The sequence below is a fragment of the Mauremys mutica genome, chromosome 3 (assembly GCF_020497125.1).
Source record: "Mauremys mutica isolate MM-2020 ecotype Southern chromosome 3, ASM2049712v1, whole genome shotgun sequence".
In the NCBI taxonomy this organism is placed as follows: domain Eukaryota; kingdom Metazoa; phylum Chordata; order Testudines; family Geoemydidae; genus Mauremys; species Mauremys mutica.
Window position 1 is genome coordinate 114,890,358 of NC_059074.1, and position 25,950 is coordinate 114,916,307.

Here is a 25,950-nt window from a genome sequence, read left to right on the forward strand (position 1 = left end):
GCTAGAAAAACAAAAATGTTCGAATGTTTGTGAGAAGTTATCATAGTACAGAGCACAGGCATAGCTGAGTCAAAGTCACTTCAAAATAACTGAAGTCCTGACTTTGCCACCTATGCTCATATTGGGTAAACAGTCATCATATCTTCTCTCCTGTCAGGGAGACGAGATCTGTCCAACTAAGGTACTTATAGGCCCCCATTTCTATAGCCTCACAATCTTTTAATGCATTTAGCTTCAACACCCTGTGACGTAGGGACATACTATCCCCATTTTACAGATGGGGAACAAAGTTACTATGTGACTTGCCTAGCTTCACGCTGGAAGTCTATGGTGGAGCAGGGACTTGAACTCAGGTCTCCACTGGACCTTCCTGCCTATCTGCATGGCCTTGACAGCTGACTTATTTCTGAGACTTTAAGATAAGGAAGGATGGGGAGGGAAAACTGAACTGAACCAGTCCCTTTCCCCCTTTCAGTACATTCTGCGCGTTCACAGTGCGGCAGCTGCTGTTGTCAGATTTCAGTAGTGACAGAGAGCGGGGAAGGAAGGAGAGAAAGATTTAAGCACATCAATCTCGGCAGGGTATTCTGGTTAGTGTGTATTTTTGGTGTGCTTTATATATAAAAATTCTTTCCCTGCACAGGGATGGAAGTCTAACCACCTCCTTTTTCCTCTGTGGAAACTGTCCAAAAGCAAGAGCAGCACTTATGCTTCCTTATGATGTTTCCCCTATTTAAGGGCAGGGGAGGGGGGGATATTTTGGTTGCATAATAAATCTGACAAGGTCTGTTACTGCTGTTGTCTAGATTTCATGAGGGTGAGAGGTGATGAAGGTTTGTTAACTAAGTCCTGGACAGGGAGAGAAAATGTTAACTGTGGCCCGGTGTTGGAATTACAAGACTCGCTGTGGCCAGAATGGGTGTGTGTCAACCCTTCAGCTTTCCCAGTTCAAGCAGTGCCCTGCTTTTATATCTCAAAAAATTGCACCAAATGAAAAAAAAAATCTTTGAATAAAGAATAAGTACGAGAAACTTCAAGCCAAAAGGGGCTTTCTGTAATTGCTTCCTCCTTCACAGTTGCAGTGGATGCTAGCATGCTGATATATGGTCTGTGTTTATATCACAGACATACAAACAAAAGACCGATTCAAGATTATCTTTGTGAATAACATACACACAATATTAGGACGTTCTCCCCTGAGGCGTGGAGTGCTTTGAATCCAGTGCTGAGCTTCCTCCACTCCCACTTGCTTCAGTGGGAGTTGAGCATCTCACAGCACCTCACAGAACAGGGCCTATGAGGAACAAACTATTTGCTTAATTTCCTTATGTTTCAAAACAAATTGCACGAAGCGATTGCTATCTGTTGCAGAAACACTGTACACCATAAGAACTTTTAAAATCCTTTGGGGGTTTAAAAATTATGCTTATACCCATATTTAATATTTTTGGTGTTGTTCTCTTTTAGTTCTGATCTCTTTAGAGCAGCCCTAATGGCTGCTGTATTTAGTGAGCAACTGATATTATATATTTAGTGAGCAACTGATATTATATATTTAAAATGTACAAGTGTCAATTTACCACATTCCTAGGTTTTGGGATATCTTTTTAGTATTTATACACTTCTATTTTGGTCTATTATAAGTAGTATCTTGGCATTGCCATTGTTATGCTCATGATCTGTGATATTAAGAACAGCCCAAAGGCAGAGGACAAAAGGCACCCAGATATCTGGTGATGAACAGGAGCTGGCTTAACCAGTTCAATGTACCGCACTTCTTTAATGTCATGAAATATATCTGATAAGTGCAGTGCAAGATGTCAATGAAAAGCTCACAACTCACTGCTTATGAACATCTTCATGTAATGTAGGGCAAGCAACTGATGCAGTTATGGACATAAACTGAAATTATAATTCTTAATATGTGTTTGCCAGCCAAGCAGAAAATACCCCAGCCTAGGAAAGAAATGTGGTTTCCCCCACCTGGGTATTACTTCCATAGTATTTTGAAAGACAATGAGAATGTATTTACATGTCCTGTAAACAGACTCATCAACCAAACAAGTGGTGGAGGCAAACCACACATTATCACGGCAGGGGAGGAAACTGATAATCACGTGTCTAATGTTCATTCATTTGAAGTGGAGGGGGCAGGAACTAAAAAAAATGCATTTTAGCAGACATCTCCAGCAGAGGAGGAATCATCAGGAAACTTCCTTCAAGATCGACTTCATTTTGCCTACCTTTCAGCTGGATATAGACATTTATCTGGAGGTATTCTTCAGAAGAATCAATTTCAAAAGATTCACTGGACTATAAAAGAGAGGGGCCAAGAAACCCCAAGTTATCTTTCATCTAAGACGACAAAAGGTACCAGCCCTTTGACTTTGGGAGATAGGTCCTGATCCAGGAGTTTGGTCAGCTATCTTGAAAGAAAGGTGTGTTGAGGATTTTACCTAGAACCAAGTCTAGCTTGCTAAGTTTTAGTTACTTGAAAATGTTTTATCTTTATTTCTCTTGTAACCATTTCTGACTTTAAACCTTATACTTGTACTCATTTACAATGTCTCTCTTCTTAATTAAATAAACTTGTTTTATTTTTAATCTAAACAGTCCAGTGCTGTGTTTAAACTGAAATGTTTGGTAACTCCAATAAAAATAGCAAACGCTTGAATACTGATTCTCCAAGGAGCAACAAAGTGTAATGTTCCCCTGATTGTTCCAGGAAAAGGCTGGACATTTCAGAAAACATGTTTTTGGGAAAATGTGGGGCTAGAGAGAATGTGGAGTAACCTTATCACTCATTAACTAAGGTTGGTGAAGACCAGTGGAAGTCTGTGGTATTGCAGGCAGGATCCAAAGCATTGGACCAGAGCTGCCTAATACATGGACATAAAGTGCATGCATTTTTTTTTTTAAACAGAGCAGGAGACTGAATTTCATTTGACTTTCATAGTGCATATAGTAACACAGCAAATCTAAATTGTTTGCTAAAGCATAGAGTCTTCAGTGCAATGATTACACTGAAATAATCACTGGATGTAAATGAAAAAGAACAACCAACTGCAGCTTAATCATCATGATGCTTGCTGCTGACTGTGGGTGGCCCAGGCAGAGAGCCACAGTAGCAAGGGATTATAGGGTAAGAAGTGATACAACTCTTCACTGGTCAGGATCGTGCTCCAGAATGAGACATGATCTTATTTCTTTTTTTCGCCAGTAGTTTGTAGCATTTTAGCAAGGTGTGAAAAAGTACCCCTTTTGTAAAAAGTCCATGATGTTCAATAGGGATGAAACCAAGAGACCCTTACAGAAACTTAAGTAGGATCTATAAAAATTACTCAAAATATTTACAGAAATTAAGACAGAATTATCTCCTCTCTAGAGGTTAAACTGAAATATCCTATAGAACAGTGTTTCCCAAACTTGGGAGGCCGCTTGTGTAGGGAAAGCCCCTGGCGGGCCGGGCTGGTTTACCTGCTGCGTCTGCAGGTTCAGCCGATCGCGGCTCTCACTGGCCATGGTTCGCTGCTCCAGACCAATGTCCCTCGGCCCGTGCCGCTTCCAGTGGTGTCCCAAGTTTGGGAAACACTGCTATAGAATACTACTTGTGTGTGTGTGGTGGGTGAAGGATTCTATACTGAATTCTATAAGGTGGCTATTACATTCGATAGCTGTGGTTCTCAACTAGGGGTACATATACCCCTGAGCATAGGAAAAGGTCTTCCAGGCGGTACATCAACTCATCTAGATATTTGCCTTGTTTTACAGCAAGCTACATAAAATGCACTATTGAAGTCAGTATAAACTAAAATTTGATACAGACGACGACTTGTTTATACTGCTCTGTACTATACACTTGCATCCGACGAAGTGGGTATTCACCCATGAAAGCTCATGCTCTAAAATTCTGTTAGTCTATAAGGTGCCACAGGATTCTTTGCTGCTTTTACAGATCCAGACTAACACGGCTACCCCTCTGATACTTGTACTATACACTGAAATGTAAGTACAATATTTATATTCCAAGGATTTATTTTATAATTATATGGTACAGAAGCTCTCTGACTTACACAAGCATTCCGTTCCTTGCGTAAGTCGGGAACGTATCTCCGACAATTATGCAACAAACAAAACAGCCAGATAGCTTACGGAACTTTTTCCGTAAATCCGGATTTCCGTAAGTTGGGTTTGCGTAACCCGGGGAGCGTCTGTATAAATGAGAAAGCAAGCAATTTTTCAGTAATAGAGTGCTGTTACACTTTTATATTTTTTTTGTCTTATTTTGAAAGCAAGTAATTTTTAAGTGAGGTGAAACTTGGGGGTTCGCAAAACAATTCAGACTCCTGAAAGAGGTACAGTAGTCTGGAAAGGTTGAGAGCCACTGGTCTATAGGACTCTTCCATAATGAGCGCTGGTCCCCAGACCGGTTGTAGAGAAACGCTGCCCTAGATGATCACTGCAGTGAAGTGTTCTTACCTAGACTTCTCCATTTAAAAGGATTCCATCTTTAAACAGAAAAAGCCTGGATGTTTACTTCCTTAAGATGCACTGGAAAATCTCTCTCTCTCACCAAGCTATTGCTAAAACCTTTTTTAACTAACTATGAAATATCTCCAGGCTGATAGTTGTAGGGGAAAGACCTTAATATTGATGCAAAAAATATTAATTTTACCACTAAACTTGCCTGTGCCTTTAGTGAAGCTTACGATATTTATAATTACTTTCATACATATGCTGCTTGGAGAAAAGTACCTCATATGCATATATTTTTGTTTATTAAATTATTTTAAATAGTCAAGCTAACCAAAGAAATTTGGGGAGGCTTCTACCTTAGCTCCCAAGGACAAGCAAATGTCAAGGAAGATAAACATGGCTTTATGGCTAAGAAGATTTTATTACCCTAAGCGTGTTTATGCAAATTCAGAAAAGCTGTGTTTTAAAATTTACCTTGCTTTAACTTTATATTATTTTCACTTGTGCTACATTTAAAAGATATAGTGATTACTGAAATGTGCACTTTGTACAAAATATTTAAAAGCAGTTTAACAAACAATTGTAATTCTAAGGAGTGTGGTTCACAAAACAACAAACTATGTAAAACATTTATATTTTAGGAAAACGAATGCAGGGTGATGTTGTCAAAACAATAAATCCAAAAGGTAAAGAGGGCTTATTGTTATAATAATAATAATTGGAGATTTACCAATCTCCTAGAACTGGAAGGGACCTTGAAAGGTCATTGAGTCTAGCCCCCTGCCTTCACTAGCAGGACCAATTTTTGTCCCAGATCCCTAAGTGGCCTCCTCAAGGATTGAACTCACAACCCTGGGTTTAGCAGGCCAATGCTCAAACCACTGAGCTATCCCCCCCCCCCCCCATCACCCTGCATTTGTTTTCCTAAAATGTAAATGTTTTACATACCGTATTTATCGGCGTATAACACGCACTTTTTTCCCCTGAAAATAGGGGGCAAATGATGTGTGCGTGTTATACGCCGATATAACCATGTACCCAGGGCCGGCTCTAGGCTCCCGAGCAGCGCGGCCCTAGCCCCCGTCCCCCACAGCGGCGCGGCCCAAGCCCCCACCCCCCGAGACCCGAGCGGCGCGGCCCGAGCCCCCACCCCCCGAGACCCGGCCCGCGGCCCGAGCCCCCACCCCCCGAGACCCGAGCGGCGCGGGCCCGAGCCCCCACCCCCCGAGACCCGGCCCGCGGCCCGAGCCCCCACCCCCCGAGACCCGAGCGGCGTGGGCCCGAGCCCCCACCCCCCGAGACCCGGCCCGCGGCCTGAGCCCCCACCCCCCGAGACCCGGCCCGCGGCCCGAGCCCCCACCCCCCGAGACCCGAGCGGCGCGGCCCGAGCCCCCACCCCCCGAGACCCGAGCGGCGCGGCCCGAGCCCCCATCCCCCGAGACCCGGCCCGCGGCCCGAGCCCCCACCCCCCGAGCCCCGAGCGGCGCGGCCCGAGCCCCCCCCCCCCGAGCCCCGAGCGGCGCGGCCCTCGCCCCCACCCCCCGAGACCCGGCCCGCGGCCCGAGCCCCCACCCCCCGAGACCCGAGCGGCGCGGCCCTAGCCCCCCGCCCCCGAGACCCGGCCCGCGGCCCGAGCCCCCAGCCCCCGAGACCCGGCCGGCGCGGCCCAAGCCCCCACCCCCCGAGACCCGAGCGGCGCGGCCCGAGCCCCCCCCCCCCGAGACCCGGCCCGCGGCCCGAGCCCCCACCCCCCGAGACCCGAGCGGCGCGGGCCCGAGCCCCCACCCCCCGAGACCCGGCCCGCGGCCCGAGCCCCCATCCCCCGAGACCCGAGCGGCGCGGCCCAAGCCCCCACCCCCCGAGACCCGGCCCGCGGCCCGAGCCCCCACCCCCCGAGACCCGAGCGGCGCGGGCCCGAGCCCCCACCCCCCGAGACCCGAGCGGCGCGGGCCCGAGCCCCCCCCCGCCCCGACCCGGCTCACAGCGCAGCAGCCGCATGGCTCCGGAGGGGGCTGAGCTCTTTCCCGCTCAGAGCCACGTGGGGAGGGGGCGGGGCCGCAAACTCCAGGCTCAGGTCAGCTGCCTCTGCTGGGCCCGGAGCTTTATTTGAAATTTACCGGTAAGTTTTTTTCCTGAAATTTCCCCCTTAAAATGAAGGTGCGTGTTATACGCCTGTGCGTGTTATACGCCGATAAATACGGTACTTTGTTGTTTCGTGAGCCATTTATTTCCAAAGAAAAACCCTTCTTGTGTTTTAAAGCTTTAGAAAAAAAACCCACGTGTAGAGATATTTTATACTTTTGTTTATTTCTTAAATGTTAAAATGGCAAACACTTCTGTGAAATACATATGTTAGTCAATGCAAAGCTTCTAATATCACTGCTATATAAATGGCAAAAAACGATGTACCAACATGGAATCTAAGGACCTTGCTAAACTAATAACTAATGCAGGAAGCCATTTATGTACAGAAAAGGGAATTAATTAATACTGGCAGTGTACATGAAATCCCTCCCCCAACTCTTGAAGACAAGAATCATCTCTCCAAAAATTGTTATACGAGTCAATTTTTTAATTATTTAAAAAAAAAAAAAAGGATTTTGTAGGAATTACTTAAATTTTTTAAAGACTGTTTTGAGAATTAAAACCTTGTATATAAGGAACAGGAGTCTGGACTTTTTGAACACAGAATTTAATTTCCTGTCAAAATCTAATAAAATTGAAAGAATCTCTCAGAAAATGGATTCAATAAATTAAGTTAAAACTAACTTTAACAGTTATTTGACACTTTCCCACCATAAGAAGAACAAAAGCAATTAAAGAATGTTGCATATTCATTAGGCAGACTGCATACTCAGAACTGAAGGTGTCACCTAAGGCGACCCCAAAGGCTCGGAGCCAGTGAAAGGGTAACAGCAACCAACTCTGCATCTAAACAAGGCAGAAAGAGGTGTGTTTTCCTATAATTTCATTAAATAGGAAGGAGAAGGGTATACAAAACTGAAGTGAGCACCACAGGAACACACCCTGTGCTACCCCGCTTTGACAGCAAATACTCCACAACTCATCCTGTCCACCTCTACTAGCAAGCTACCACAGACAGATAAGAAAAACAGATAATATTCAAGAAGAAACTAATTCAAGGAAAATCTCCCCAAGACTTGAACATGGATGGTGAGAGAAGGTTAACTAAATCACAGCCAAGGGATTAGATTTAAACTCTTGTTATGATTTGTTTGGGATATGAAATTGCTATTGTAATGTAAAATACTAACAATTTCTCCTGTTAATCACTTGCATGGTTAGATCATGTGTTCCTGGAGCAGAAACAGGGGCTAAACCTTGGTAAACTGAGAAATAGTGGAATTTAATTGGATTTAAGATTCTTAATCTTTATAATTGGCCTCTCTCTTTTTATTTCTTTAATAATATAACCATGATTAATAATTGTGAATATTTTCTTGGTCTTTATCATGGTATCCACTGAGATAAGTAAGAGAACCTCTGGGACTAAAATAGTGGGAGCAGTAAGAGAAACAGTTAGAGTTGGCCTACCATTTCATGTTTCCTCTGGACTAAATATTTCTAGTAATTTTTAAAAGAAAATTACCTGTGTCCAACAACTAAAATTACCCCCTTTCTACCCCACATAGTGTTGATCAGAAAGATTTAGGCCATGTCTACATGGTATGTCAATACACACTGAAGAGGTGGAAATTCTAGTGCACACTAGCGTGTTGCACACTAACTGGTCTGCATGGATCCTGCTGGCATGCATTAAAAGTTCCCTCGTGTGTGTAAATGTAGTCGCAATTCAAAGAGTACTACTTTAACATGCACTAGGGAACTTTTAGTTCACACTAGCAGGGTCCATACAGATCAAGGGTGCATACTAGAATTTATGCCTCTCTAGTACAGACTAAACCACTATGTAGACAAGCCCTTAGAATTATTCTGTAAAAGCCTTCATTTCTTTCAAGGTTAGATTACTACAATTTCCTGGAGTTCCTGCTCAGTTTCTAGGATGCAGCAGATCACATTCTCCCAGGAACACTGCTCTCTTAGCGTATTACTCTCATTTAAAAATCTTTACTTTAGCTCCCAGTAAAGTTTTGCATTGACTATAAATTATATTACTTACATTTAAGAACCAGAATTGCTGCAGTCTGGCATATTTAGCCTATCTTCTCTCCTTGTACATTCCTAGACATTCGTTATGATCTGAACTGGCAAGGTTATTTAGCTTGTTTAGGTTATAATTTCATGTGAATAGGAACCTAAGCATTTTGTAAGTAACCCACTTGATTGTGGAACTTTCCTCCTTTTATTGCTTAGATCATCCAGTTTGTTTCAACATTTATCACCAGACTGAAGAAACCTATGTCTGCTGACGCTTTTATCTATCCTGACATCACCAATAATTTTACTGCTTTTATGGGCTCAGTGACATTTTGTGAAAGACACTGTGTAAATATATTTTCTGCCTACTAAGTTAGGTTCCACAAGTTTTGTATTTCTTATGCCAATTCTTGAGGTAATAGAATTTCTCACTGGACTTTCGTCGTTCTTTGAGCTGTCTATGTTGCTAAACTGATTTTCATTCTTATAAGAGAATTTTAGTGAGCTTACATTGAATTGCATTGTGTTCATTACCAATTGCATTGTGTTCATTATCTGGCCTTGTAGATGTTTCACTGTTTGTTTCATTAACATGGCCTCCTGAGTCTTCTGCTGAACAATGGAACTGCCTTTCCACTGCAGGCAAGCTTCACTGGGAACTATCCTATTGTGTAGTGTAATATGATTTTTAAAAGCTCCTGGATTATTAAATCCCTTTGTTTGACTTTCTTTCTTCATATGGCTTGTCACTGATAATTGCCTTATTTTTATGTTTGTTCTTGTCTTAGCCAGTACAGCAGAATCATTTTCTATTTAGCAATAATTTCAGAAATACATGCATCTTTGAAAGAAATTGTGGGAAGCTTAGAAGAGTTTTAGCAAATACCATAGCTATACTTAAAAAGATTAAACAACATCATTGTATTTCTTTGGTACTGAACTTAAAAGAAATACATGGTCAAGGAAAGCTTCATGTCTTCAGTTACTCAACTCTAGAAATACTTAGCCATAAAAACGATAAAGAAAAACACTGTTTAGACATGAGGAATAAAAATCAGATGTTGAAGTCAATGGAGTTGAGCCTACTCAGATGCACTGCATATATCCATCTACATACATGATATTGAAAGCACAAACAATAAACCAGCCTACCAAGAAAAACAAGTGTGATGTACACCAGGTCACTTGAGTACCAGAAGTCTCAGTTCTACTCTCAGTTTACATATGTGACCCCAGTGATTTCATGGGGTTTGAACTGTTACAATTGAAAACAGAATTTGACCCAAAGTGTAGAATGAACACAACCCCCAACAAAATACATCACAGTTGATATCTGAATAGCTGAACGAATGGAAGACTGAACTATGGCATCGGTTGGACAATGACACAAGGCAAACAGACAGACAGACACACACATACAATGTAATATTTCATCACATGAAGTACAAAATTGTGTTCTCTCAGAATGCCAGATGCCATCATATGTACTATTTTGAAAACAAAACCATGCTATAAATGCAACAGAGACACCAATGAATTAGAAAGACTATGTAATGCTCACTCAAAATTTGTTTAAAAAGTAACCAACTTATTGAGTCTTTTTTTTGCCAATGACAAAGAGTACCAAATTGATATGCTTTAAGCTTCTTGCACAGTATTTGTAACTTTTATGTATTTGGAAGCCAGGTCCTGATTATGCTTGATGACTATTCTCAATTCACAGGATGGGACACTGAAATTGTGTGCCCAACATTTAAAGAAAAATCTGCCCAAATTTTCTGAAGAAGGAATCAACCACAGAGTACACAGAATGGGACCATGCATCTTTCCAGAGATCATAGCTGAATGAATGCCAAGAGGCAGGTACCTGGTTAACAGAAGCATCTGTATTAGCCACAGGTGAAGGAGAGCGACAGGCAGGTGGAGAAGAAATCTCACTGTTGGTTCCCTCCTCCCCAGACTCCTCAGTGACAGGTGAGAGTAGTGTGTGACAGCGACCAGCAGTCATCTGTCACAGGAAATGCAACCCCAAAGGACAGGAAGAAGATCTGTCAATCATCTCAGTAAGCGTTTGCATTAGATGCAGACCAAAACAAGAAAATTAACACAACGTTGGAATTACCAAAACACAATTTAAGGACTGCTGCTTCCTCCAAGCCCCTCAAGAGTTGCTATATTAACAGTTCAGGAAAGCAACAGGCAAGTAGAGGTATTTACTGCTGATAATTTGTTACTGAGATGTTGGCCATCTCCTGTGTTGCTAGGGAATTTAAAAAAGTTTCTACAGCCAACACATCAAAAATAAGTTAGAGGGTAACACACACACAATGCATTAGGAGAAGTTATTGAAAGCCACAGAGTAATGCTGCAGATAGCCAGAACTACTGCCCTCAATACTTTACCTTTCAGGCCTGGTTAAATGATGAAGGAAAGAATGTTGCAGAGCAGAATTGGATCCAGGTTAAAAAAACCACAATATACTATAATAGTAACATCTCAGTTTTGCTTTTCTAAGGTTTTAATATAGGGACAAATCCTGAAGTCGTCACTCCATTTTTACTCAGTCCTTCTCAGACAGAACTCCCACTGACATCAGTGGGGGTTATATTTGCATCTGGACTGAGCAAAATAAAGTAGGAACTCCAGCATGTATATATTTATTCATCCTTTATAAACGCGAGGATATAGTAGCAACAATGTCAATTATTGCAGCATATTTAATCAAAAAATGTTTTCCAAAAAAGTCTGGGGTATAAAATATGCTGTAGAATACATTTGATTCTGCACCCCCACCCCCTTTGTCATTCATTTCAGTGCTTTTTCAGTGTTTATTGTGGTGCATTGAGAAAACAACTCAGCACACATCCTGAAAGGTAAGAGAGCTTTAACTATTATTTTCCTTTTAACGGACTGATTTCTGTTATCCTCATAAACAACTTCATTCCCTATCTGTTGGCTTAGAAAACGGAGGTGACACAAAGACACTATAAGAAGTTGCAGTTTGTTCTACACCTGCAACTTCCAAAACATGTCAGTAAAGCAAAGCACACAATGTGCATTGTGGCAGTTAGCTGTATGGTAGGGTTTGAACAGCACAAAAGAGAGCAAGCAGCACCTAATGAACAGTGATGATACCAATTCAATTCTTACCATAACCACAGAGGGATGAGCTGAGTGTGTTGGGAGGAGTTCTGAGTCCAGCTCCTCCAGTCCTTCTGATAGCCCTTCCACTTCTGTCACTGTCAACAGCATAGTGGCATGTTTGGCTTTCATTGTTAGCATCTTGCACTTGGAATTCAAAGAGGCTATTTGCTCCTGGTATCCTTTAATCTTCTGCGCCAGCTCCTAAGGAAACATTTTTTATTCAGTGGGTCAGATGCAGGATATAAAGGCCACAGAACTAACTAATAGCAATTCAGCTTCCGTTAAGTAGGCAGGCTACCTCTCCGAGGCCAGCCAATAAAAATCACAGCTCTGTGTCTCAAGCCCCGATCAGCAACAGCACAAACTGAAAGGCAGGATGTTGACTGTGGTAAAGAACAAGTCAGGCAGCATCTCACTGCACAGCTAAACCACAAAGGAGCAAGCTATGCAGTGAAACCGGAAAAGCTCTGTGAAAGCCACATCTCTGTAGGACACTGACAAAAGGGAAGAATATGTCACACTCACATACAATTCCTAATCTGCAGCAAATTCTATAAGCTTTATCTTAAAGCGGAGGAAAGGGGAAGCTCTCTCTTTTTCTCCTGTTACTAAAACAAGATGAAAATCTCCAGATGGTGCATACCATGGAAATGAGGTCATGTGATGACTGGAACTGTAAAAAAATGCAACACTCAGCTCTCACCAGTCTGAACACAATGAGTAGCAGAAACAGATACATATAGTGGTTTACATGCTGGATCACTCTTAGTTATAACACATACGTGTTTGCATGGAGGTTGGAGTGGATATATTTTATCTTCTATGTGTAATTTCACAGATATTTTTCCCTAATAATTTTTGTTTTGCTTATGTCTTCACAGTCAAAATCCAAATTGGACAGTTATGTCCCTATATGAATGTGAGTTCGGGAATTTGGCTGAAGACAGGATTGACCAAAAGCCATTGTTTTCTCATTGCTGTGCAGTAGTCTGTGTGAAATCGATCCAATTCCCAACACTGCTAAAACACACTATCACACCTATCATGTCAGTGACTGCAAAAGGACACACAATTAAATAGGCTTTAGACTGAATGATCCTTTCACGCATAGGATTGCTCCCGTCCAACAGGGGCACATCTAGTGTTGTCAGTCCACCAATTTTCAGAGCACTAAATTCACATTAATAAATACTAAAAAAGATCAGTGGGGGAAGATCACACTTCTGCTAGAGATACGCTTTCTGTCTCCATGGAGACAGGAGCTGCTCTAGTCATAGGAAACTAGACAGCTGCCTAGGGTGGCAGATTCTGACTTGTACAAGCAGGGATGGCCAGGCCAAACCTGAATGGCGCTGTGACCCTGCATGCCAGGTCAGAATGTCACTCACTCAAATTTGACCCATCCAGCCCACCATCATGGAGGAACAGCTGAGCCCAACCTGAGTGATGCTGACCCCTTCCCCCACCAAACCTAACCACCAAACCCATCAGAAGACTCACTGCACCGCCCCACAAAAGACTGGTGTCTCCATCTCCCTCTCTCACCCCCTAGCTGAGAAACTCTGTTCAAGCGGGTAGGAGAGGGGTGGCACTCTGAAGGTTTGCCCAGGGTACAGAGTATCTTGAGACGCCTCTGCCTGGAAACTCAGTAACACAGCAGCATATTGATTTACAAAGCGTTAACTAAATGTGCAGAGTTAATGCTGCTACACCAGCAACCACTGTTTTTATTCTTTCAAATAGATATTTGTATTTTACTTTAACATCTGTTTAGATGTTTTTCTAATGCTGGCTCCCAAATCAAAAAGACAGGAGAAATGTCTATTTATAAATAAGGCTATGATTTAGTCACGGGTATTTTTAGTAAAAGTCACAGACAGGTCACGGGCAATAAACAAAAATTAACGGGCCTGTGACTTTTACTAAAAAATATACGTGACTAAATCTTAGGTGATCTGGGGCACTGCAGCTGCTGTCCTGGGGGCCCGCCGCTGCTGCTGTGTGTGTGTGTGTTGGGGTGGGGGGCAGCCCAGGGACCCACTGCTGGTCTGGACTGCTGTTCCAGGGCACCGCTGCTACTCTGGAGGCCCCTGGAGCCAGCTGCTTGGGCCCACCTGAGCAGTAGCAGGTGCGACTGGCCATGGGACCGCCCCAGCTGCTCAGGCGGCCCGCGGGATCAGCCGCACCGGCTGCTGTAGAAGTCACGGAGGTCCCAGAAAGCCACGGAATCCATGACTTCCGTGACCTTCGTGAAAGACTCGCAGCCTTATTTATAAAGCATGAGTGCCAGTACCTTTAATATTTCAGAACTATTAAATGCAGTGGAAATCTATTCCCTTTACTTCTGGGGCTGCCCAGGAGATCCTTCTCTTCAGTACTACCTGCTCTGTGTATATGAGCAACAATTAAACATTGAACAGCTGCTGCAAAGCATACTAGATAAATATTCAATAATTAACATATATTGAAAAAATGAAGCGGATAAGTTATGGCAGCCCCAGGGCAGTTTAGCTTTTGACTCTGCAGGTTATGTAAACTTTTATGAAACTACTTACTCAACATCTCAATGGAAAATTTCCAGAGAGGTGAGATACAGAGTTATAAACCGACACATATTACTACTTAGGGTGAGCACCTTTCTGACCTGAACTAGCCTTAGACTGGTGCTCTGCTCCCTATACTCTTTGCACTTTCAGATGTCAGCAACCAAAGGGATTCTCCAGCTTCATCAGGAGGCTATGCAAAGCCTCAGGTGTGAAGCAAGTGGTTTTGGAATAAACAACTTTCTAAATCAAGTCAGATTCTAACTACAATGACTAATGGCCCCAAAACAGTTATTTGCTCCATTTGCCATGATACTAAGTTGTGAGCCAACCCCCACTCCAACTCAGGAGCTGAGCAGAAAGTCTATCACAGTTCTACCCACTGGGCTTTAGTTACTTAACTCCATTACTACTATTAGGACTCTGTAACATCTGCACAGTTAACAACCAGCACATTGAGTACAAAACATACCCCTCTCCATCAAAATATATACAGTATTATAAAGCAGAACCTCGGCGTTACGAACTGACTGGTCAACGACACACTTCATTTGGAACTGGCAGAATAAAATTAGGCAGCAGCAGAGACAAAAGACCCTTCCCCCACCCCAGTACAATACTGTGGTAAACAAACTATTACAAAAATAAGGGGAAAGTTAATTTTTTTTGACAAGCTAAGGAAACTGTTTCAGTGCTTGTTTCATTTAAATTAAGATGGTTAAAAGCTGTATATTTTTTCTGCTTGGTAAAGTTTCAAAGCTGTATTAAGTCAATGTTCAACTGTAAACTTTTAAAAGAACAACCGTAACGTTTTGTGTGTGTGTCTATATATATATATATATATATATATATATATATATATATATATATATATATATATATATATATATATATATATATATATATATATGGAACAAAATATATTATACAGACAGATATGTTATATAGACTAAACAGGCCTAAAACTGAGATTCAGAAGAGAAACGTATAGGTGTAAAGAAAAACAGGTGAGGCAGCTTGTGAGTACACACAGAAGTGTCAGATTTCTTTGCCCTCGTCATTTTGTGGGAGCGCAGTTTTTCAATCAATATGCCACAATGTAAATCCAAGTTATTTTTATGGATGTGATTCAACAAACTACATATTGTGCCTGGTCTGCATGCCATAGGTACCCAAATTGAACTTTTTGGTAGGACAACTGCTTGCATCGTAACATCATCATGTTTACACTAGAAATATCCTCCAACAAAGTTGTGTCACCACATTGTAATGCAACATGATAACACTGAGAACATGATCAGGCTATATTGTAATCTCACGACTGCATGGGCATCTAATGATTGCAGAAGACACCTAATATCTTGCAAGCTACTGTATTGCCCATCAAAATCACAATGCTCCCAGAAACATCAGAATAGGTGGCCATTCTATAACATGGAAGCCCAGAGAAAAAGACTTCTGTAAACATATTTATTGGGTAGAATGATACTCTGTGTTACCTATGTACAAGGCTACTGCAAAACCAGGGGGAAATGACTTTCTTCTTCCCGTCTTATCTTTGTATTTTAAACATAGCTACTGTGTGTCCTGTTAACCTTCACACACATGGACTACAATTATATGTCCGGGTAAACTGTAATTTTTCTTTTCATTTATGCATGCAATCTGCATCTTGCACACCTGATTAAAAATAAAAGGTGTAATCATACAATGACCCTGTAAGTCTTGTTTGTTGTATCGTGTCCTCTTATGCAAAACTTAAGCAAACAAAAACTTAAATGCAGAAATGTGCATCATCTGTGTCTCTTTAAATGCATTCCTTTGAGATGTTTCAGACATTATACTCTAGAATGAAGCTCCATTTTATTCTACTTCCCACCTCACCTCCACTGCCACCCAAACACTGAATAAATAGGGTTTGGGCAGGGGATAGACGACACCTCCCCAAACTTGGAGCAGCTTGCAGGTCTGCACCACAGCCGTTTTACAACTAGTGGTTCAAATAAAAAGTACTGGAACAGCATCTATTGCTTCTCTATGCTCCTCTGAAGGGATTCCCAGCTACTCTACTCATACATGTGTGGGTCCAGTGAACCCTGTGCCTGCCCCACTCTTAATGCCTCCCTCTGCACTGATGTTTTCAGATCTGTCTGTGGAGACATTATTAGGAATACCCTTCATGAAAACAGCAGAAAGCATTTGTATCAAATAGCTTTTTTTTCATTTTACTAAATAGCTTCTATGACAATTGTGACAGAAAATTAACTAATCAGTATAGGAGGAGTACTTCAGGGATAAACACGGACTGTGAAAGACAAATGTAACCTTTTCTTCTAAAACTAAAGCATAATGCCATCTAGTGTCAAAAACTAGGCAAGAGAGCCACTACCAATTTGAAATCTAATGCATGGCATACCACAACACAATGTGAAGACCTGGGATTCCAAAATCAGTTTGGTGGCATGGAGCCTCCACACAGATTGTCCTGTCCTCATCTGGTCTCCTGAGATCCACAGGGTTTGAGGTCTGGACCTGAAGCTCATTCCTCAGAGACAAAACTTTGCCCCCCTGACAGAGTAACCAGAAAAGGACCCTTTAAGATGATCTTTGCAGAGTTTTCTTCCTCTAGAACTGCCCTCTGTGGGCTTTACCTCAGGAGGGGTGATCCTGACCCTTGCTTTAACTCTGTCTGTTCTCAGGCATAGCTCTCAGTAAACGAGGACTTCAGGATAGGCCTAAGATCACTAAGTGACAATGATCTTCAGCACTGTGTTACCGCATGATGCGGAGAGTTCCCACTGAAATATTTTGGAATTCCATACACTGTGTCTTTCAACCTTTGGTAATTACTTAATGCTTTAGTAGATTACCATGCTCTCAAGCCTTCGGGAGACCTACTCGGTAAAGAAAAAAAAAGATGCTTGGAACCGTGGTGTTAACAGGAATTTGCTATTTGTGAGTATGTGAGGTATAAATCCTCCCTGCTAAGCTAGCCTTTGTGGACCTCTAAAAAACTGCTCTGTGACTTCAAGAGAACTTAAGCTGACCAAGAGATCTCTCAAACTAATTAACTGAGAACCTGGACAGTTGCATCTCTGCTGTATTACCTCATGGCGTGAAATCTGGGCCTGCAGCTCCTGGATGTTACTGGTTGCAACAGGTTTATCTTGGATCTCACGGTGGGCACCCTCTATCATTTGCTGTAAATGCTTCATCTCTTGTTCGTATTGCTCATACTGTACCACTGCTTCCTAGAGAGAATAGATACAGGAGATGTACACAGAAATAAAACACTGATAGTATTCATTCGATCGATCCAGCGCGGGTCAATTTATCGCATCTAGTCTAGACGCGATAAATCAACCACCGAGCGCTCTCCCGTCGACTCTGGTACTCCACCAGGAGCAAGAGGCGCACGTGGAGTCGACGAGGCGCGTCAGCTGTCGACTCACTGCAGTGAAGACACCGTGGTGAGTAGATCTAAGTACGTCGACTCCAGCTACGTTAGTCATGTAGCTGAAGTTGCGTAACTTAGATCGACCTCCCCCCGTCCCTGGTGTAGACCAGACCTAAGAGCTATAAACAGACAGCTATCTGGAAAACAAGATATGAACAGAAAGCATAGCTTACAGCTGAGTAGTACAAAGTCTTTTGCTTACACCACTTCAAAACTGGTTATACTCAGAAATGTTACTGGAAAAATGACATTGGGAAGCTCCACATTCCTTTTTTTTTTTTTTTTTTTTAAATACTTTCATATCAGCTTCTCTTATTTTAAAACTCATGTGTTTTTTAAATACATACACCACTGTAAATGCACTCATTTGGGACCTGAAGATAAACTTGCTTTCTTCCTATCTGTATTACACTTTAGCTGATGTGTATTCTGAGCAAACCTAAAACAGAAGATATCTGTATTCTAAAGATAGTACTGCAAAGCCAATATAGCTAGCACTAGTAAAAGTTTGATTTTGGCTGCCAAGTAAGTAGATAATACTACTTATAAAGGGAGTCAATATGTCAATATGTCAAGTGAGAACGGGCCACATAATCACACTATCAATTTCTTAGTTAACAGGAGAGTTGGTAGTCTAGGGGTTAAATCAGAACTGCTGGCTTTATTCCCACCTCTGCCACTATCTTACTGTATGATTTGGAGTGTTACTTAACCTAACCTCTTTGTGTCCCAGTTCAACCACCAATAAAATGGTTGTGATACTATTTACCTTCCTCCCAAGGCGGCTGTGAGAATTAAATGACTGAAATGCCCACAAAAACCTTTGGCACCATATAAAATGATGTTTATTATGGATACAGCAACCTTTTGTCAGCTACATTTATAATCAAAGCTAATTTAATTTGAAAACAAACTTCACTCAATAAGTCTTATTGAAGAGCCATGTCTATACACATTTTGAAAGTAATGGTGCATGACTAGAAAAAATATTACCAAATACATTGTAGAGCTCACTACATAAGAAATATTTTCTGGTGAGATATATTTCTGTAGACAGAAGAATTAATAGATTTTTTCTTGGCATGTAATTAATATGGAGGGTTGTTGAATAATACAGTTACAATGTTACCATGCAAATAACCACAGAGAACTTAGAACTGGAAAAAAATTAGAATTCCCTTTGCCCATCTCCTTTCCAATGATTAATTACTCTGTACAGTATATTCAGTTGTTTTTTCCAATCTGTTTTTAAATTACTGAAAAGATGTCATCTTCCACCTTTGTATTAGCATGCAAAAATAATAGGCTGAGACTTTCAAAGCTGGCTCATTAATTTAACTGGGAAGTGTGAGAATAAATCCCCTAGTTGGCTTTGAAAAAAATCTCAGCCACATAAGACGCAATGCCAAAGTGTAATGATGGGATGAAGGTCAGCACTGGCAAGTAAAGCAGGAGTGCTCTCATTGAGAAGATAGTTCATTGGGGGAACATTATGAGTTGCAAGGAAGCAAATAATTTTAAAAAGTCTTTAGGCATCTGAGCAATTAAGATGGGCTTTGAACTGGCAATGCCCCAACAGAAGTAATATATTATATATATATGATAAAGAAGCCTTTTTAAAAGAGCAAATGTCAACCACTGGGGCTCAAGACTTGCCACTGGCTGCTTCACCAACCATGCCCACCAACAACACAGTGTTGCCCACTCTTCACAATTTTATCACAAATCTTGTGGAATTTGTTGTTTTCTAAAGGCCCCAAGTCCTGGGGCTGTATGGGAATCTCAGCTTTCATTTTCACAAAAAAAGTTTCTGGCTCTCTTGTTTGTGGAGAAAAGCTTAGAAACATGATCCGAGTGCATGTTAAAGGCTCTAAAACCAGAGAACAAATAAAAAGAACCCTGAATTAATAATTGGGGGAAAACCATAAACTCATGATTTTCACGATAATCTCATGATGCTTAGGTCCTGCCTCATGATATTTGAATGCTTAGGACTGGCAAAACTGCATGGTCCCAACATCATCATCAGGAAGAGACTGCTACAGGTCACCTCAGGTTCTTATCCACCATACAGTAAAGAAACCATTAACTACATTTGAAATGCAGATTTCATTTTTCAATCAAAATGGATAGGTTAGACAGTCAAATTATGCCATGGTGACGAATGGAAGACCCAGGAGATTAACAAGAAAATACAATTCAGATTTTTGAAAATTAAAGCAATAACTGGATAAGTTGTGCAATAACCCTTCAAAAGGACATGGAATGAAAAGGGGAGTAATATTTTTTAACAATGATTACAGGGTAAAAGGCTAATTGGGTACTGAAGTTTTATTTCCTTACTTCTTTGGGAATTAATGCAGACTGAGAAAATTGTCTAATAATATGCTTAAAATTCCAATAAACATGGAGTTCAAAAATCTTTCAAATATAAGTAGTAGGCATGTTATGCTTCCAGGCAAACATTGGACTTAAAAAAAATGTGAGTTATTCTGTGCCAGTATAAACCTTTCTAGTGATATCACAATCTCTAACCCCCTACCCTCACCCACAGCTCAGTTTGCACTTGCCTGCATTATATTGCATTGCTGGATAGCCATGTGCTGCAGACGGCTGGCTTCCTCCTGAAGTCTGAGAGCAGTGTGACATATCTGCAGGCTGGTGACCACCTCTTCAGGCATCCTTAAGGCACTCTGGCAGACCTGCACGGCATGAACCTTTGGCTTCAGTGACTCCATTTCAGACAGCAGATGCTAGAAATAAAATTGGTGCCATAGTAAGTCATTCTCCCATGAATTTCAAAGACGATTCACATAGCCAGTTATTAACAAGAGTGAGTTCAACCAGCAAAATAAAAGATGAATTAGATTACCCACAGTTAAATGAAGCATAACCAGGGCACTCTCAGAGTGGAGTTGCTTGTTGATTTTGTGATAAATATTTTATATTCTTAATTAAACAAAATGTATTTCAGCTAATAAAGAGGAACAAAAATGATGCAATTAAATCACTTTATGAGCCCCCTTTGAAATAAACCATTGTTTATCCCTGTTCATGGGTTTATGTCTAGACTGAAAGTAATTCTTTAAACTATTCTAGAAAATACATACAAAAATGCTTAAAAACCAAACGTAGTTTCTGAGCAACAGGCATTTGTTTAATTTTGTTTATATGCACATTTTAAACGTAAAACCAAACTGGGAGCCCTTCTGAGATACAGTTGCACATTTTCAGATGGGGCATGTAAAACCCATTATTTCTGCTCATAATCCTCCTTTGAAAATTTAGACCATGGCTAAAAATGATGATGTTTAAAATTAAATAAGCAACGAAATGGAACAAAATGCAGCTACATAAAGATTCTTCCCCTTGAATAAGCACCATCTGGCCTCCTTTGTTTATCTGGCCTCTCTCCAATCTGGCCTCTCTCCATTCTTCCCACATGCATGTGCCTAACTTCCATTCATATGCATGAGAACTGCATATGCACAATTACAGGGGGGATAGATTAGATCTACATTCTTTTTATTGTCATTGAGGAGTTTACTGAATTCTCAATACAAAAAAAATGCATGAATGAAGGCATGTGTAAACATATGCAGTCTGAAATTGTAAATTCAACAGGCTGAAGCCTCAGTACCAAAAATGTGACAGTATGAAATACAGACACTCGTCCCTTTTCCCCTCTATTGTGCCCCCAGGATTACGGCAATGGAACTGTGGTGATGGGCTAGGGGAAGACCCTGAGATCTGGGGCGTCCAATGTGTTATAGACTCACAGACTCTAAGGTCAGAAGGGACCATTATGATCATCTAGTCTGACCTCCTGCACAACGCAGGCCACAGAATCTCACCCACCCACTCCTGTAACAAACCCCTAACCTATGTCTGAGTTACTGAAGTCCTCAAATTGTGGTTTGAAGACCTCAAGCTGTTGTGGGTTATTTTCCCTTTTATGAAGGAGGGTGGATGAACTAAAGGTCGGTGGTGCATACCTATTTCTTCTCTCTGGCCAGCTTTGAAGGGGAAAGCGCTGCTTCTTTCCGGCCGCTGGCTGCGTGGTTGCCCCTGCTCCTCCTGAGTCCTCCAGCCGGGCTCACAGGGCCACATTCCAAAAGGGGATTTAGAGCTGCAGGCCAGGAACCCGGGGCCCCCTTAGCCCAGGGCCCTCCATCCCCTAAAGCCCCTGCGTTCCAGGTGGCCCTGCCTGCCGGGGGAGTGGGAGTGGGGCAGATTCCCCACTCGCTCGCTCTCTGCCTCCCTCCCTCCCAGAATGTGGGGGAAGGGCTGGGAGGGGAGAAAGGGAGGGGGAAGAGGAGGCGGAGAAGAGGAATTTGTACAATGCTCCCTTGTAAAGTCAGCCAAACGATGTTATAGGGGAGCATTGCACAACTTTAAACAAGTATGTTCCCTAATGGAACAGCGACAACCTCGAAGCGACGTTAAGCGGGAGGACGTTAAGTGAGGAGTTACTGTAGTGCCTTACTCCATGGGCAGCCCCACTGATTAGAGCTGCTCACTTTGCTTCTATGTTATCTTTGTGGCTTAACCCTTTTACCTGTCTGTGAGATAGCTGTTCTTTTAGACTCAAACGCCCAAGCTCTGGAGAGGTCAGGGTAGCTTGGGCTTGTTCCAAAGCAGCCTGTAGAGTTTTCACCTCAGCTTCAAATTTCTTCATATCCTGCCAAAAATAAAATACAGGGACAAACAAGAAAGAAATGAATGCCACAGATGTATCTGGGATTATAGTATCTACTATGTAATCCACACACACCACCAGTTTTTTCCCCCCCAATATAAACTACAATTTTAAGTTATCGTGAGTGTCAAAAATCTTTACTCTCATTACATCCTGGGATCGGTTGGAAAAGGACAACTCCAAGACACAGATATCACCGACAGTATCCTCTCAAACAAATTCAATCTGGACTTGATTCAAGTGATGCCATTCACTTCCGTGATACTTAAGTATTCAGACCAGTGTCTGATTTGTACCATAAACAATAAAATCAGCCTTGACTTTATGAGCATTTGTGGTTTGACACGTTTTGTGCCTCAGATTTTATTTAAAAGTTCTGTATCACCTTACTGTACTTTATTACAGAACATCTGCTACACTGTAATATATGGATTGCTGCGCTCAGATCACGTGATGGGTCAAGGACCGCATTTCAGATTTAACTAGAAAAAGCAGAGCTATCTGCCATACCTTTAACTGAATTTACATAACTTTCCCATATTTATCAATTTATATCTTTTCTGTACAGCATCGGAAGAAATACCTTAATTGCAATGGAAAACCCTCTCCAGCACCAAGAAAGCTACATTATGATACAACAGTTTCTTGTTTGACTATTGGCTTAAAAAATAAATCTTTGAGCCATTTTCTGGCCGTAAAAGTGATAGTTTTTAAAAAAAAATTTCCAGTGGGTGTACTGAAAAACATTTCTGCCCTTTTGCACGTGCCCTTGCCAAACTGTGCAAATCCCTCATGCACATGCACTAGGTAGGGTTAACACACACATTGTGGCGTTTGCATATTAAAGCATGATACATGTGAAAGTGCACACTCTTTCGGGTACACCCATTTGGAAATGGGGACCTTACTCTACAGTTTTGCCACAATCCAACTCCCAGTGAAATCAGCAGAAAGACTCCCATGGACTTCAGTAGGAGCTGGATGAGACCTTGTAGAAGGAAGATATAAGAAATGGCACAATATCAGTTCCATTTCTTTTTCTATGATAAACTCTTTATAAACCACAGATGACCTGTTCTGCTGCTGCTCCTACAAACATGACGACATGAACAGTTACTCCAGTTGTCAGCCAGTTATGAAGAGCACTTCAAGTACCTTGGCTGCATCCTGGAGATTTTGGAGCCGCAGTTTGATAATTTGCTGTAGCTCTTCCGTCTGCCGTCCCAGTTCCGACACTTGCTGAGTCATCCCTTCAGTATAGTAAACGCTTGAAAGATATTCTATCTTCTCATTCATGGACTCGAGATCACCATGAATCTCTCCAGACTCCTCAAGCATGGTCTGAATGGAAGAACCATATCAGAGTTAAGTGTCACCTTTTAGGCCCTGATTCAGCAAAACATTTAGGCATATGTTCAACTTTAAGCACACCTTTATTTAGCACAGCACTTAAAAACCTACTTATTCTTAAGCATATGATTAAGTTCTATGGATTTCAATTAGACTTAAGCAAATCTTCACGTTGAGCATGAATTTCAGTGCTTTAGTTTATTAAGGCCATAAAACACTAGCATAAATTTTATCATTTCAGAAGCTGTATCTCTCCATACATCAGTTTTTAAAGAATTTCTTGATATACGTTAGCATTTTGTTAGATAAAAATATAATACACACTAAGTATGGCCCTGATTCAGCCTGAACATCTGCTGGGCCTACGTGGCAGCAGAAAGATCTCAGGTGGAGCAAACAGTGCGGTGGCAGAGACAGTGGTTGTTAGCTCGGCCTAAAAAGTATATGGCTTGCCCAGGAAGTAGGCAAACTCAGGGTGTCCTGGGGTGTGTGCTGAATCACCACAACTCCTTAGTAGCCTGTAACAGCAGGGTGGGAAACCGTCACGGATGGGAGAAATAGCAGCTTCCTCAGGGTGAACTCCCTTGGAGCAGAGCAATGTCACTAATACAGGGAACTGTAACTTATACCTTCCTGCTCTAGTGAGAATTATACACCTGGGGCCAGATTCACCAATACATTATTTTCTTTTGGTTTTGGTGAGATGACAGCACCTGCTGTTGGGTCGGATTTATTTTCTATTGACGGATTGGGATGGTCTGATTCTCAGAATCATGTAACACTCCACTATTCCCATGTATGTACAATCCACACAGTCTCACACACACACACTCCCCATACAATCAACACTGTTCAGGGGACATCAAAACTTGTGGATAAGCAGAGATGTGGAATATTCAAGGAGCAACTAGGAAAGTGGCTACATTTCCCAAAGGATGGGTTCAGATAAGAGGTAGCTGTGATTCAGCAGGGCTTGGTAAACGGGTTTGCTGTATCATCATAACTGTTACATTTTTTTAAAATTGCACCAAAGTCATGTTTACAAAATATACAGTGGAATGCACATTTGCCTGCAGAATCAGTTAATCACACATTTACTGTAACTCGTCAATCTGTAAAGAATTTTGGAACACTTAATATGAACGTTGCCATATGAGATCAAAGTCTCTTATTTTAGTTTACACTAGAAAAACACATCAGTGCATGCAGCAAAGAATCCTGTGGCACCTTATAGACTAACAGAAGTTTTGCAGCATGAGCTTTTGTGGGTGAATACCCACTTCTTCGGATGCAAGCAGGTAACACATCAGTGCATGTGTTACCAAATATATAGAAAATGTTGCTAGACATTGCTACACAATGCTAGACATCTGGATTTACCTGTCTGACCAGCTTGATTACAATAGGGACAATGAAAGTATATTTACATATAAGGTAAACAAAGCCATAAGTTAACAGGTCGTGGAGGAGACAACTTAGTAAGTATGCCAGAGAATGTAGTCTACGCCCCAGGAAGGCTTCTGAGCTCTTGAGACCAAGACAATGGACTTAGAGAAATATAAGGGGAGCAAAAGGACATTTTAGTTATCCATCTCTTGGTGGACATGGGGTACAGCACTCTCTGAGCCTGTGAAAGTTGGATTCCCTATGCTGGTAGCTAGACGTAAGTAAAAAAACTGCTTAGGCAAAGACTGTAACTTGCTAAAATTAAGTTTTAGTCAATAGAAAGCTTGTATTGTTTTGTTTATTACCATACCTGTCTCTTTCTCTTGCTTAGTATCACTTAAACCTCTGTTCCTTGTTAGGTTTCAGAACAGCAGCAGTGTTAGTCTGTATCCACAAAAAATACTCCTGTTCTTGTTCCTTGTTAGTAAACTTATTCTTAATTTTACTTATTCTAAATTTCAGTGCTGTTATAACTGAATTAAAGTATGAGTCCTCAATTAAACTAACAGGCTGGTGTGCGCTCTGTCTCTTTGGAAGCAGCAAACAACGATTTCTGTGAATGTCCAGTGAGAGGAACTGAAAACTGCAGAGAGCTGTCTTTGGGAGAACTTGGGCTCACTGTATGTTACCTGCAAGGTAACGTTTAGACTGCCAGAGTCTCAGGGATTTGCTGGTAAAGCAGATAGACACACACAGTCTAATCCCTCACTTGCTGA

The 25,950-nt window shown here is 41.6% G+C and overlaps 1 protein-coding gene across 1 annotated transcript in view; it reads right to left on the reverse strand.

Annotated features, from left to right (window-relative positions):
* The window catches only part of SYNE1 (spectrin repeat containing nuclear envelope protein 1), a 468,360-nt gene that overhangs the window by 140,511 nt on the left and 301,899 nt on the right, over positions 1–25,950 (reverse strand). The window contains exons 86-91 of the mRNA XM_045009096.1: positions 23,594–23,779; positions 22,298–22,420; positions 20,310–20,492; positions 17,390–17,533; positions 11,746–11,940; positions 10,463–10,603 (exon numbers count right to left, since the gene is read on the reverse strand). Coding sequence (XP_044865031.1) covers positions 10,463–10,603; positions 11,746–11,940; positions 17,390–17,533; positions 20,310–20,492; positions 22,298–22,420; positions 23,594–23,779 — 972 coding nt within the window. The remainder of the gene's footprint in view (positions 1–10,462; positions 10,604–11,745; positions 11,941–17,389; positions 17,534–20,309; positions 20,493–22,297; positions 22,421–23,593; positions 23,780–25,950) is intronic.